The 14,230-nt window shown below is 47.3% G+C and overlaps 1 protein-coding gene across 10 annotated transcripts in view; it reads right to left on the bottom strand.

The window, feature by feature from the left end:
• Positions 1-4,227: 4,227 nt before the first annotated feature.
• CLASP1 (cytoplasmic linker associated protein 1) overlaps positions 4,228-14,230 on the bottom strand; it is a 303,251-nt gene continuing 293,248 nt past the window's right edge. For all 10 annotated transcript variants that reach the window (XM_063631296.1, XM_055262139.2, XM_055262140.2 and 7 more), the window contains 2 exons: positions 13,771-13,887; positions 4,228-7,375 (listed from right to left, as the gene is read on the bottom strand). In XM_063631296.1, coding sequence (XP_063487366.1) covers positions 7,289-7,375; positions 13,771-13,887 — 204 coding nt within the window. In that variant the 3' untranslated portion in view covers positions 4,228-7,288. The remainder of the gene's footprint in view (positions 7,376-13,770; positions 13,888-14,230) is intronic.

The following is a 14,230-nucleotide window of genomic DNA, read 5'->3' as shown; positions in this document are numbered from 1 at the left end:
CTTCCGCGTGGACTGGGGGGTGATACGGCAGAGACTTTACATCAGTCGTTCATTTGTCCAGACCTTTGTTGAGCGTCATGTGTCAGAAACGGGAGCAGGAACCTCCATGATAATAATAATTCAGGAATTATGATGGCTGACATTTGCTGAGGCTTCCGGAAGGGTGTCAGGGACTTTAACATAGTGTGCTAATCCTCACATCCTCACACACACACACACACACCCCAGCCCTACCTCCCCGCTTCCTCTCTCTTAGGGTTTTAAGAGGAAGAAACTGAGGTCGTCATAAGCTGGAGTCATTTGGCTAAAGTCACAAGCTTCAAAACACTCAGGATTGGATTCAAGCCCCAGATTCCAGCACCCAGTTGGGCCTTTACCCCACCAGGCCCAGTGAGCAGTCGCCGAGGGGTGCTGCGGAAATGTTTACCGTGAGCTTGGTGTCAAACAGCTGGGCGGGCCTGCCTGTGACCACGGCCCACCTGAACTTGCTAACAAGAGTCAGGTGGATGGGAAAGAACAGAGGCTCAGGGAAGGGACAGAGTTACAAAGCAAAAGACTCCGGTTCAGTCTAGAGCTAGACTTCCTGGGTTTGAATCCCAGTTCTCTTACGAGAGAGACCTGTGACCCCAGGTGAGTTACTCAGAGTCTCTGTGCCACTGTTTCCCATCTGCAAAATGGGAATTATCATAGGAACTGCCTCATGGGGCTGTTGTGAGGATTAAATCAGAGAGCTCAGCAAAGCATCGGAACAGAGTTTGGCAGGTGGTTTCTGCTTTGTCATTTTGAAACAGGGTCTCTCACTGTCACCCAGGCTGGAGAGCAGTGGTGCAATCAAGGTTCACTGCAGCCTCGATCTCCTAGGCTCAAGCGATCCTCCTGCCTCCACCTCCTGAGTAGCTGGGACTTCAGGTATTTGCCACTACACCCAGCTAATTTTTAAAACTTTTTGTAGAGAAGGGGGTCTCCCTCTGTTACCCACACTGGTCTTGAATTCCTAGGTTCAATAGATCTTCCTGCCTCAGTCTCCCAAAGTGCTGGAATTACAGGCATGAGCCACTGCACCTGGCCAGCGTGGCAGTAGTAAGCACTCATAGGTCCCAGCTCTTGTCCCCACTGAAGAATGAGCAAGTGTCCAGGGGAAATGGCAGGACAGCAGACAGGAAAGCAGGAGACCAGAGGAGAGGCATGGCCTGGGTGCTGGCCCTGGACATACCTCCGGAGCCTTCCAAGTCCTCACGGTGGGGGAGCAGAGGCCACGGTGGTGCAGAGCCTGAACCACCGCTGTAGGAGGCCGCACTGCCCGCCCCACCAGACTGTTCCCAGACACTTGGCAGGGCACAGGGGGAGGCAGGGCATCCCGGAACTGCTGGGAAGTGACCCAGGAACACTGTGTCTCCAGGAGCTCCAAGGCCGGGCAAGTCCACCTGGAGGCCAGGCCCCTGCAGCTGAAGGAGGGCACGGCACGAAGCATTTTAATGTCTTTTAAATACATAGCTGGGATGAGATACCCATTCACATGACCTTTGTCCGTTCCTGCCTGGAGCCACTGAAGTGAGTTAATAAATACTGGAGGAGGTGGGCTGAGCCTGCGGGGGAAGCGCTGTCCCCGGAGGGGGCTCTGGCCCAGGCGGCTTAGGCCACCATGGTCTCCTCTGCTAACAGCATCCCATTTCACTTTCAAAAGTCCTCGTCCTCCCGTGCTAAGTTAGCTGGTCACCATAGTTACCTGTAATGACAGGGATGGCCTGACATTCCTGAGGCCATGCCTTGTTTTCAGCCACAGCCTGCAGGATTGTCCCCAACCTTGGGGTCAAACCACCTGTCACATTTTAAGCAAAATGCTCTACAATCCCAAGTGGGATCCCCAGCCCTGTAGCGGCGGCATTGCCTGGGCGCTCCGCAGAGATGCAGGTTTTCAGCCTGCCCCAGCCCTACTGGGTCAGCAAAGCAGGGTGGCAGTGAGCTGCTTCACAAGCCCCGAGGGATTCTGATGTGCACTCTGAGTCGTCCTAACTCCAGGGGGAGATGGAAGGGTGCGAGGCCTGATGAGGGGAGGGGAGCACTGCCGGACCAAAAGCAGAGCGGGGCCTGACCCCCAACTCCATCAGTCACTATTTGGCCGGGGCTCCTCCTGTGCCTTTTTCCTCATTTGGAAACCGAACACGACAGCGCGTCCATCGATTGTATTTCAGGACTGGCGTGAAAAGCAGCAAGATGCTACAGACCAGAATCTTGCAAGTGTGAAGTTCATCAGCCAAGATGCTAAGAGCCTCAGTACCCCACCCTTCACTGGTGGCCTGTGACCTCTGAAAAATGGCAAGGACTTCCTGGCAGCCCTTGGTAAGGTAGGGCAATGGCACCAGGGGTTGGAGAACCACATATAGAAAGCTGAACAGGCTGCTGTGCCTGAAGCTGGTCCCACCCCCCAGGGTTTTTCTTTTGCTAATGAATAATGGGTTCTGACTGCAAATGCAGGTGTGCCTGTGGGGAAGGAAGGGGGGTGACATCACCCTCTTGTGCATTTCCGGGTCCACAGTAGGAGGCAGGGCAGGTGACCATCGGGAGCATTTATTTCGGGTCAGCTGCTTCACTTACATCATCTCCATGAACTTTCATGGCACCTCTGCTAGGCAGTTATTTTTTAATTTTTTCTATAGTTCTGAACACAGCCAGGCAGTTCTTAACCCAATTCATAAATGAAAAGACTGAGGCAGGAAGTGACCTGCCCACAGGGGGCAGGGGTGGAGCTGGGATTCCAATCCAAGTATCTGTGATTCAGAGCACCCTGTGGCATCTCAGGCAGGGGTACAATGTGGTGGGCCACAGGAGAAAGGGGCACAGAGTCACTGGATAGTGGCACTCGGGACATATCATGGAACACGATGGGAAACAACTTTTTAGTAAAAAGTAAAGCTTCAAAATGTGGTCTATCCATACAGTAGAATATTATTCAGCCTTAGGACGGAAATTAAAAATGTGAAAAAATGCAGGTGAACATGTTTAAAAATTTTAAAAAGAAATTCTGATACATACAACATGGATGAACCTTGACATATTAAGCAAAATAAGCCAGTCACAGAAAGCCAAATATTGTATGATCCACTTACGCGAGGTGCCCACAATAGTCAAATTCAGAGAGCCAGAAAGTAGAATGCTGGTTGCCAGGGGGCTTGCGGGAGGGAGGACTGGGGAAGTTATGCTTAATGGGGACAGGGTTTGTTTTACTAGTTGAGAGCCCTAGAAAGGGATTCCAGAACACCATGATGGTGATGGTTACACAATGACCTGAATATATTTACCACCACTGAACAGCACACTTACAAATGGTTAAGATGGTAAATCTTGTTATGTGTATTTTGCCACAATTTTACGACTTGAAGGAAAAACGGGCTTCAAAGAAGCAGCTGTGGAGCCCGTGATGTTATGCATTTGCTCCCAGAGGCTCTGCTCCTGCCCTGCCTCGCCTGCTCCAATCCCCAGTGACCAGCAGAGAAGAACCGCAGGCATGCAGGGGAGCCCGGCTGCTCTCAGTGGCTCTCCAGCTCATCTCGGGATTTGAGGCTGCGGCTTTCTCCTGCTTCTACCTTTTCCGGGAGCTGCTGTTCTCACTGTTCAGTTGAGGAAATGCAGCCGATGAGGGTGGCCCCTGCTCACGCGGCCTCCAGGAGCATGGCTGGGATTCCAGCCCATGCGTCTCATCTCCCACCTTGTCACTGCACACACAGCACAGCAACCAGCTCCCAGGCGACTCCATCAGGTGTGACATTTCCCCAGGTTGACCTTTTTAAAAAAATTCATATTAATATATATATTTTTCAGATAGAGTCTCACTCTGTCACCCAGGCTGGAGTGCAGTGGCGTGATCTCGGCTCATTGTAGCCTCTGCCTCCTGGGCTCAAGTGATTCTCCCGCCTCAGCTTCCTGGGTAGCTGGGATTACAGGCACACCACCACACCCAGCTAATTTTTGTATTTTTAGTAGAGACGGGGTTTTGCCATGTCGCCCAGGCTGGTCTTAAACTCCTGAGCTCAAGTGATCCGCCCGCCTCGGCCTCCCAGAATGCTAGGATTACATGGGTTGACCTCTTGATGTCACAAGGGGAAAGAGCTCTTCTGATGTATGATTCCTCCTGGATCCTTTATCGAAATGGCTGTGTTCTGATGGCGGGGGGAGGGGATCAGCTATCTGCAGGGCATGGTGGTGATAAAGACATCATCATGCAGAACATTGAATTAAGTCTCATTTATTCTAGGGCAAACTCAAAAGGGTTTTTTTGTTTGTTTTCTTTTTTTAGCAAATCCTAGCACATTATTAACAAAAAAAAATCTGTACATTTGCCATGATACACTTGAAAGTGAAACAAATAAGATATAAATACAGATATGGATGTAACATGAAAAAGCCCCAAAAAAACCCAAAAAAACAAAAAAACCCACCCAACCTGGGGGTGTGGGGACCATGCGTGTGAACACAGTGCCAACAAAACTATTTTGGGGGCTGATATTTTTTCAGAGCATTTATTTATTTCCAAACATTATTGTTAGCAAAGTCCTGGTGGGATTCTACAAAGTTCTTATTTGCTGTCCTTTAAAGTGTAACATTATGCTTGATAAATAAAGGGTGGCAGGGAAAGAAAAAGACTGATGAGACAAAATCAGTTGCATTACCTGCACAGGGTGGTAAGCTAGTGAGGCGCGTAGAAAAGGCAGGCCCATGGCATCGCCGCAGGTCCGGGAAGCACACACAGTGCACTTGAAGGAAGGTGCGTGCCCCGAGGACCGGCTGCGCCCTGCCCAGACCCTGGCTGCAGGGGAGGCAGCAGCTTGGAGGAAGCAGGGAGTCAGCCCGCCCAGCCCCGCAGTGGAGCAGCAGGGGTCTCGGGCCCTGGCCAGTCAGGTAGACAGGGAGGCAGAGACAGGATTAGGTGCTCTGCTCTTTTGTGTTCTCTTTTTCATTGGAACAGGGGCCCTGCAGGGAGGCGGCGGCAAGGCAAGGCAGCTGCAGCTGTCAGGGTCTAGGGGGCGACGGTGGGCTCGGCGCCCTCCCAGTGAGGTGGTGGCGGCATGCGAGTCTTCTCGGCGCGGCGGCAGCAGTTTTCAGATTGAGGCCAAGAGACCTGTGACGTGATTGTATCTCTCTCTAAGTCAGGAGACTGAAGACTGGGCGAGTGACATTCAAGGCTAGCCCTTTGTGAGTACTATGAGGATGTCCAGCAATGTTCAAGATCCTTTCTAAGTACACTGGGGACTGGGGGACCTTCTGGGAGTCAAAGAGCTCAAGGAGAAAGGTCTTTGTAACTGCATTAGGAATAAACAAACTCATGGATAATCTAGCCCGACGCACATTCCTACAAGAGGGGTCAACAAGAGACTAATTCACTTGTAGAGTGTAAAAAAGAAATACCATTAATGACATATTAATCAACAAACAGTATTTATCAACAAAAGACCTGGTCCTGCTATATTTTGAGCCAAAGCTAGTCAGTAATACCCAACCCCTTGAAACGCATCCCTCAAGTTCCCTAGACAGCAGCAGTGAGGTACCACACATGTGTAGGGTGCGCACACACACACACACACACACACACACACACACGCACGCAGGTCAGCACCCTGGCTTTACTGTTCCTACGCACTATGGGGCCTTCATTTTCAGCGCATGTTTCCAAACACAACATCAGTCTTTCCCAGCTTCCTACATCCAATCCGGAGGGTCAGGGCAGAGGGGTCTGTGGAAATGATGGTAAGAATCACGTGCTCTGGCACCCAGCCTCTGCTTTCAGTCCTAGCAGTTGCAGTGGGCTCTCCATTGGAATAGCAAATACATTATTAGAATTAATCTCAAAAGAAGCATTTTCCTTATGGAAAAATCAGTTCAATTTATAGGATCTAATACAACAGTAAGAGACAATAGAAGTCCTCATGATTGCATTAAGAATTTCCATTTGGCTTAAGAATTTTACTCAGAATTTATTTAACCAGACTCCAAACCTCTAGTTACTTTTATTGGAGTAATTAGGCTCTAAAGGTGTTTTTAAAAAGGGGGCCTAGTGGTTCCTTGAGGAGGAAGAGAGACTCTAAATGTGTGTTCTTTTTAAGTGTGTTTCTAATCTTGTTTTTCTGCAATCTGCTACACCTCATAATTACTTTTTCCTTAAACAGTGACTATTTCATCAACAGACATTCAAGGAACTACTTCAGTTTATAAAATTAAAAAAAATTGTGATATCCAGTCTCTCTAGGCTTTTCTTGGCTCTTAATCCCACATTAAATGGAGAAGTCAGAACTAAGATGGTAAAGATGTCATTTACCAGATTAATTGAGACCATGTTAGAACTGAACAGCTTAGGCAGAACTTCGAGGAGAGGAAAGAAGTTGGTGCTAAATCTGAATCACCATGTAGCAGAGAGATGAGGGTCTTGGCAGAACCCCCATGACAACAGTGTTCCCAAGGATCTCAGCAGTAAAGATGAAAGACTTCTTTTTTATCTTCTGTGCTTCATGAACTGCCATCTCAGGCATCCCTAAATGATGCCATACATTTATCTTAGTTTTGTGTCCAGATTTAAACTTGAAGAATTCCTTTGCATGGAAACTCTGGGGTAGGGACCTTGTCAGAGTCGATTAGGGAGGGCTGGAAGGAGACTGTTGGGGTGCACTCCCAATTCTACACTGAAAGCCAGGGCAGTCGGCCTCCAGTCTGGATATGACAAGCAAAATTCCCAGCGTTTGTTAAAAGGCCATCTTCAGACTGTTCTTGCCAAGACTTGATTCCCATTTTTAGTAGGTCTCAGAACACAACTTAAAGATATATCACCTTTCATGGTGTCAGCTGTGAAAGAGGCCCCACACAGACCATACTCACAAGAAAATAGGCTAAGGAGGAGGAACACAAAGTAACACCCCACCCCACCCCCAAATATGTTATTAACTGAAAAAAAAATGCTACTTTCTACCAAGTAGTGGCTAGAGCGCTCTGATTTTTAAAAACTGCACCCCAAACACATGGTTTCGCTATCTCAGCAGGCTGTACAAGACGTGTTTCAGTATGGCTCTTTTCTGTTCTTATTCCTTTTGTTTTGTATGAGACTGCAATACAGGCCTTGCTTCCTTTACATTCAATACCAGTAAGATTCTACAGAAAAGCTGGAAGGGACCAAAATACTGATTGTAATAAATATTTGTGGGCCTCCTTGTACTGACTGGGCAGCCGATGAAGGGGGTGGGGAAAGGTCTCTGAGAGGCACCACCGATTGCTTCTAGGTCTACACAAGAGACAGGTGCTGCCATTAGCTGTGCGTGGAGACATCGGAGGAGGAGCTGCTGTTGCTGTTGGTGGTCTGGGCCCTCTTTATATATAAGTTTAGTAGCTTCATCTGAAAAGAGAAGATGAAACTGAATTAGCAGGAAGAAAAGCAATCAGAAAGTAGAAAACAGGAAAAAGAATCCCAGGTGACAGTAAGAAAACAGCAAGTCCCTTAGTTCCCTTGGTTGAGGAATTCATTATAAAAACATGTTCTGAGTGCCTGCTGCTCATCCAATGCATCTGCCAGGTGCTAGGGCCACAGAGGGAGGGAGGAGGTCAGAGCCCAGAGGACAGGGAAAAGCAGTGGGCAATTACAAGACCACCACCAGGTATCACAACTAGGTGGGCCACAGCAGCTCATGGAGGAAGGGATATGGGGGCAGGGCCATTCATCTCAAGGGTGACTGCAGCCCAAAGGCTCCATCAGAGCCAGGGGAAAAGCAGGGTGAGAACCCTGCTCCACAGGGGTGAAGTGGCTGGGCCAAGGTCAGAGGGCAAATCCTCTAACCTTCACACCTTTAGCCTCTTGAGTAGCTGGGACTACAGGTGTGTGACACCATGCCTGGCAGTACTTTAAATGTAAATGGATTAAACTCTTCAATCAAAAGACAGAAATGGGCAGAATGGATAAACATGTGATCCAATTATATGCTATCTATAAGAAATTCACTTTAGATCCAAAGACATAAATGGATTGAAAATGAAGGGATATAAAAAGATATTCCATGAAACAGTAATCAAAGGGAGCAAGGCTGGCTATACTAATATCAGACAAAACAGACTTGACATCAGAAAAGCTTCTGGAGATAAGACTTCGATGCTCCACCCTCAATAATGGATAAAAGAACCAGACAGATGCTAAGCAAGCAAACAGAGGACTTAGCCTGACAAACCAACTTGATCTAACAGAGGTATATGAAACTCAACAACAGAACACACATTCTTCTCAAGGGACACATTAAATTTCAAATCTATTGAAATTTAATTTGTGATTTAACATACGGTTTATCCTATTCTCCAGGATGGACCACATGTTAGATCACAAATTAAGTTTCAATAGATTTAAAAAGATACCAAAGTATCGGCCGGGCGCGGTGGCTCACGCTTGTAATCCCAGCACTTTGGGAGGCCGAGGCGGGCAGATCACGAGGTCAGGAGATCGAGACTACGGTGAAACCCCGTCTCTACTAAAAATACAAAAAAAAATTAGCCGGGCGTGGTGGCGGGCGCCTGTAGTCCCAGCTACTTGGGAGGCTGAGGCAGAAGAATGGCGTGAACCCGGGAGGCGGAGCTTGCAGTGAGCCGAGACTGCACCACTGCACTCCAGCCTGGGCGACAGAGCGAGACTCTGTCTCAAAAAAAAAAAAAAAAAAAAAAGATACCAAACTATCTTCTCCAACCATAACGGGATGAAATAAGAAATCAATAATAGAAGGAAAACTAAAAAATTCATAAATTTGTAAAAATTGAATTAACATTTTCTTAAACAACCAATGAGTAAAGAAGAGATCATAAACTAGAAGACATATTTAAAAAAAGAATTTTTTTTTTTTTTTTTTTTGAGACAGGGTCTCACTCGGAGGCCCAGGCTGGAGTGCAGTGGCACAACCTCAGCTCACTGCAGCCTTGACCTTCCAGGATCAGGTGATCCTCCCACTTTAGGTTCCTGACTAGCTGGGACCAGAGGTGCACGCCAACATGCCCAGCTAATTTTTGTATTTTGTAGGATGGGGCTTTGCCATGTTGACCAGGCTGGTCTTGAACTCTTGGGCTCAAGCAATCCTCTTGCCTCGGCCTCCCAAAGTGCTGGTATTACTAGCGTGAGCCGCCACACCTAGCCTTAGAAAACATCTTGAGACAAATGAAAATGAAAAGACAATTTTTAAGGATGCAGCAAAAGCAGCGCTGAAGAGGGAAATTTAGAGTTATAAATGCTTACATTAAAAAAGAAAGCTCTCTAATCAACAACCTAAATTTTTACCTTAAGGAACTAGAAAAAAGAACTACATCTAAAGCTAGCAGGAGAAAACAATAAAGATTAGAGCAGAGATAAACAAAATATAGAATAGAAAAATAGAGAAAATTGGCTGGGCATGGTCACGCCTATAATCTCAGCACTGTAGGAGGCTGAGGTGGAAGAATCGTTTGAAACCAGTTCAAGACCAGACTGGCAACATAGCGAGACCCCATCTCTACAAAAAATTTAAAAATTAGCTGTGATTATGTGTGCCTGTAATCCCAGCTACTTGGGGAGGGGGCTGAGATGGGAGGATGGCTTGAGTCCAGGAGGTCAAGGGTGCCAGTGAGTCATGATTGTGCCACCGCACTCCAGCCTGAGTGACCAAAAATTAATTAATTATTTATGCATGCACAGACGTGGTCTTGCTGTTGCCCAAGCTGGTTTGGAGCTTCTGGCCTCAAGTGACCCTGCCAAAGTGCTAGAATTACAGGCGTGAGCCACTCACTCCTGGCTCAGTCAAGTAATTTTCAACAAGCATGCCAAGACCGTTCAATGGGGAAAGGATCACCTTTTTAACAGATAAGAAATCGTCATCAGGTTATTTCTTTTCAACAAATGAGATACCCATGCTCATCTCATAGAGGATGGCTATTAGAAATAATGAGAAATAAATCAGAAAAATGAAAAATAAAAACAGAAAATAACAAGTGTTAGTGAGGATGTGGGGAAATTAGAACCCTTGTGCACTGTTGGTCAGAATGTAAAATGGTGCAATCTCTGTGGAAAACAGCAGGGAGGTTCCTCGAAACATTAAAGACTTGAACAGGTGCACCAGTGTTCACAGCATCATTATTCACAAAAGTCAGAAGGTGGAGGCAACCCAGGGTCTATCAACAGATGAGCAGAAAAACAAACTGTGCTATCTACACACAATGGACATTCAGTCTTGAAAAGGAAGGAAATTCTGACAAATGCTGCAACATGGATAAGCCCTGAGGACATTATGCTAAGTGAAATAAGCCAGCCACAAAGGACACATACGATGTAATCCCACTTATATGAGACACCTGGGGTAGTCAAATTCATGGAGATGGAAAGTAGAATGGTGGATGCCAGGAGTTGGGAAAAAAGGAAATAGGAAATTATTGTTTAATGGGTGCAAAGGTTGTTTTGCAAAATGAAAAAAGTTTCGAAGATGGATGGTAGTGATGGTTATACAACAATATGAACCACACCCTTAAAAATAGTTACAATGGGTCGGATGAGGTGGCTCACACCTGTAATCCCAGCATTTTGGGAGGTGGGTGGATCACTTGAGGTCAAGAGTTCGAGACCAGCCTGACCAACATGGTGAAACCCTGTCTCGACTAAAAATAACAAAAATTAGCTGGGTGTGGTGGCAAGCGCCTATAATCCCAGCTACTCAGCAGGCTGAAGCGGAACAATCATTTGAACCTGGGAGGCGGAGGTTGCAGTGAGCCGAGATCACATCACTGCACTCCAGCCTGGGTGACAGAGTGAGACTCTGTCTCAAAAAAAAAAGTTATGATGGTAAATTTTATTATACCACAATAAAAAGATTGGAGGGGGGGAAAAAGAAAAGAATGTTTGTTCAAGGTCATAAAACTCGTAAGTGGGGAACAGAGACCAGAAGGCAAGCTGACCCCAAAGCTAGTGTTGCTGCCCTAGCAGCACGGCATCTCTCCAAATGTACTACAGAGGTTCCTTCCCTTCATCAGACCTCTTCCTACAGACCCTGGTATCACTTATTTTCTTAAAAAAATTTTTTTCTTGAGACAGAGTTTTGCTCTGTCGCCCAGGCTGGAGTGCAGTGGTGCGTTCTCGGCTCACTGCAACCTCTACCTCCCACGTTCAAGCAATTCTCCTGCCTCAGCCTCCTGAGTAGCTGGGATTACAGACATGTGCCATCACACCCAGCTAATTTTGTATTTTTAGTAGAGATGGGGGTTTCACCATGTTGGTGAGGCTGGTCTTGAACTCCTGACCTCAGATGATCCGCCTGCCTCAGCCTCCCAAAGTGCTGGGATTATAGGTGTGAGCCACCGTGCCCAGCCTTCATTTATTAACCTCATTTAAGCAAAAGGAGAGGGTGTTCCCATAGGCCTGTAACACTGGAACACAGGGAGCCATGACTTGATTCTCTTTGTTTCTAGTCAACGAAACTGAGATAGACAGCACCAGGTTCTGCCAGCTACCATCTGGTTGAGGAAGGGAGGGAGTTTGTATTAGGAGATGTGTACCTGAGTCTACAAAGTTCATATGAACATACCAGAGCTATTACATCAAAAAAAATTTAGGCCAGACACGGTGGTTCACTCCTGCAATTCCAGCACTTTGGGAAGCCAAGGCAGGAGGATCACCTGAGGTCAGGAGTTCGAGACCAGCCTGGCCAACCAGGCAAAACCCCGTGTCGACTAAAAATACAATAACTTAACCAGGCGTGGTGGCACATGCCTGTAATCCTAGCTACTCGGGAGGCTGAGGCAGGAGAATCACTTGAACCTGGGAGACAGAGGTTGCCGTGAGCCGAGACTGTACCACTGCACTCCAGCCTGGGTGACAAAGCGAGGCTCTATATAAAAATAATAATAATAAAAAACTTAATGGCTGGATCAACTGGGCTACAAAAGCAGAAAGATGTGAAGGCCAGTCTCTCCAAACCCCTGAGGAACTAAGGTTGTAACTGGGGGAGGGAAGGCGCTGGCTCCTGGTCAGGAATGTGGGTTCTGGACCCAAAGCTTCACCAAGAGTGGCAGCAGCGGGTCAACTGCCAAATGGGGAGGAGAAAACACCTGGATTTTCTGTCCCTTATCCAAAGGGTCAAATGAGTTGATGGGACAACTCTCTTACTCAGGAAAAGTAAAAAGTGCCAGACAAAACCAAGGTGTGACTCATGTTATTTTTGGATGAATTTTCCATTTTATAAATGTAATTCCCTTTGTGGACTGTATCATCGAAGGTCCTCCCGGTCAGCAGGAATCACCTACAAATCCCTGATGGAGGTAGGAGAGCTGGGGGGACTTTTGCTCAGCACCTTTCAGATAATTAGGAAGGGGATCTGATGAGGAGCCTGTGCAGCAGTAGGGCGAGCAGAAGGAACTGGAGAACAGAATCAGTTCGCCCCCAAACCATGCACTGCACACCTGCCTCATACACCTCTTCCAGCCTATCTGCTGATTCCTGTTTACAAAAAGAGGGCAGTGTCTCCTCTGGACCACCGGTTCTCAACCAGGGGTGATTTTGTCCCCCCGAGGGCATCTGGCCAGGTGTGAGACAGCAGTGATGGTTACAATGGCAGGGGGTGCTATTGGCACAGGTCAGTATAGACGGTAGTGGTCAGAGATGCTGCTTAAACCTCCTACTACACACAGGACAGCCCACCTCAACAAGGTGGCCCAGAGTGTCAACAGAGCCAAGGTGGAGAAACCCTGCTCTGAACACCCCAGCCAGAGCTTTGCTTCCCCAGAACTCTGGAGAAGGAAGGCTCCAGCTGTTAATGTTCACCAGCCGTATCAAAGCAACAGCTCAATCTGAAATGATGAAATGGGCCCCACTTGCCAATTTCTCCTCTCATAAGAGCAGCCGCTTCTGGTTTCATGCTTTCCACTGGCTTCGTTTGATAGAGTGGTTTGTAAAAAAGGTGGGGATTTTAAACTCCACAGAGATGTGCCTTCTCCACAGGCAGGACCTGAGGCCCCAGGCCCAGCTGGCCTTCTCTCCAGGAACCAAGGCCTCACCCCTTCACCATGCCTCTCCTGCCACAGCATGAGGCCGGGTTTTTAATCTGCTCTCACCAGCCTAGCATGTCAGATTTGAGGGGTTTTGTTGTTGTTGTTGTTTTAACTAAAACCAATAAGCAGTCTAGCCACTCTCATTTTCAGTGACATCCATTTTGGTCCATTTTCTTCCCCTAATTCCAGACACCCTTAAAGGAACATGACAGGCAGCAGTGTGAGTAAGAAGTCTGCCTCCTGGAGTCAGGTCTGTGCCCTGGGGCACATTAAGGGGGATGACCATGCCCACAGGGATGTTGCCGTAAACACGAGTCAACGCATGCAAAGTGCGTAGGGCTGCCCCACAGGCTCAAGGTGAGAGCCAGCTGTTGCCACTACTGATGCCCAGGAGGGGCTCAGCTCTGATTCAGCAACTGCTAAGCAAGCAGGTAAATTTCTTCAGTGTTTCCATGAAAAATCGGATGGTTTCTAATTAAAGTTGTTTTTCTTTTAGAAATAAACCAGCAGCTCAAAATCAGCATTTCATAAACAGGAGTTAAGGCAGACTATGTTGTATAATGTTAGTGTTACCTTAAACTGATTTCACTGTATAGTTCATTTTTATATTTAGAAAAATCCTATTGGAGAAATAAGGCCCAGCTAAAACACAATGAACAAACCTGTCTGGAATCCAGAGCTGCAGTCAAATGGGTTTATGACAAGCTGGCAGAGCCCAGGTGTGTGTATCAGCCCAGGTAACACTATACATACCTTGCTCCCTGTGAGCTGTGCAAGGTGAGGTTTCAGGTCTTCTCCGATTACGGAATAAATTGCCACTAAGCAAAACACGCTGGCCTTACGCACACTACTTTCGGTGTTGTCATAACCCTAGAGAGCCAGAAGGGAACAAGAAAAGGAAACCAGATCAAAGATTCATTCCATAGCCAACATCTCATCAGTGTTTCCACAAATGCCCTCCGAGTTCAACCTTGGACTTGTCAGTAACAACCAGGATAGACCTCAGCCCCGCAATGGAATCCAGACAGCTTTCACCCCAAAGTGGTCACAACTTAGCATCAAGAGAAACTTGGTTTCTGGGGTGCGGACGCAGGAGGGTGGCGAGTCCCAGACTGGTCTCTGCGTCTGCACAGGTATCACCGTGTAACAAGCTGCCATCCAAGAAACATTGTAGAGGAGAGAGAATGAGAAAAGGAAATGAAGGGGAAAGAGA

This window comes from Symphalangus syndactylus, chromosome 22, assembly GCF_028878055.3.
Source record: "Symphalangus syndactylus isolate Jambi chromosome 22, NHGRI_mSymSyn1-v2.1_pri, whole genome shotgun sequence".
NCBI lineage: Eukaryota > Metazoa > Chordata > Mammalia > Primates > Hylobatidae > Symphalangus > Symphalangus syndactylus.
Note: the sequence above shows the minus strand (reverse complement) of the source record. Positions and strands in the feature narration are given on the sequence as shown.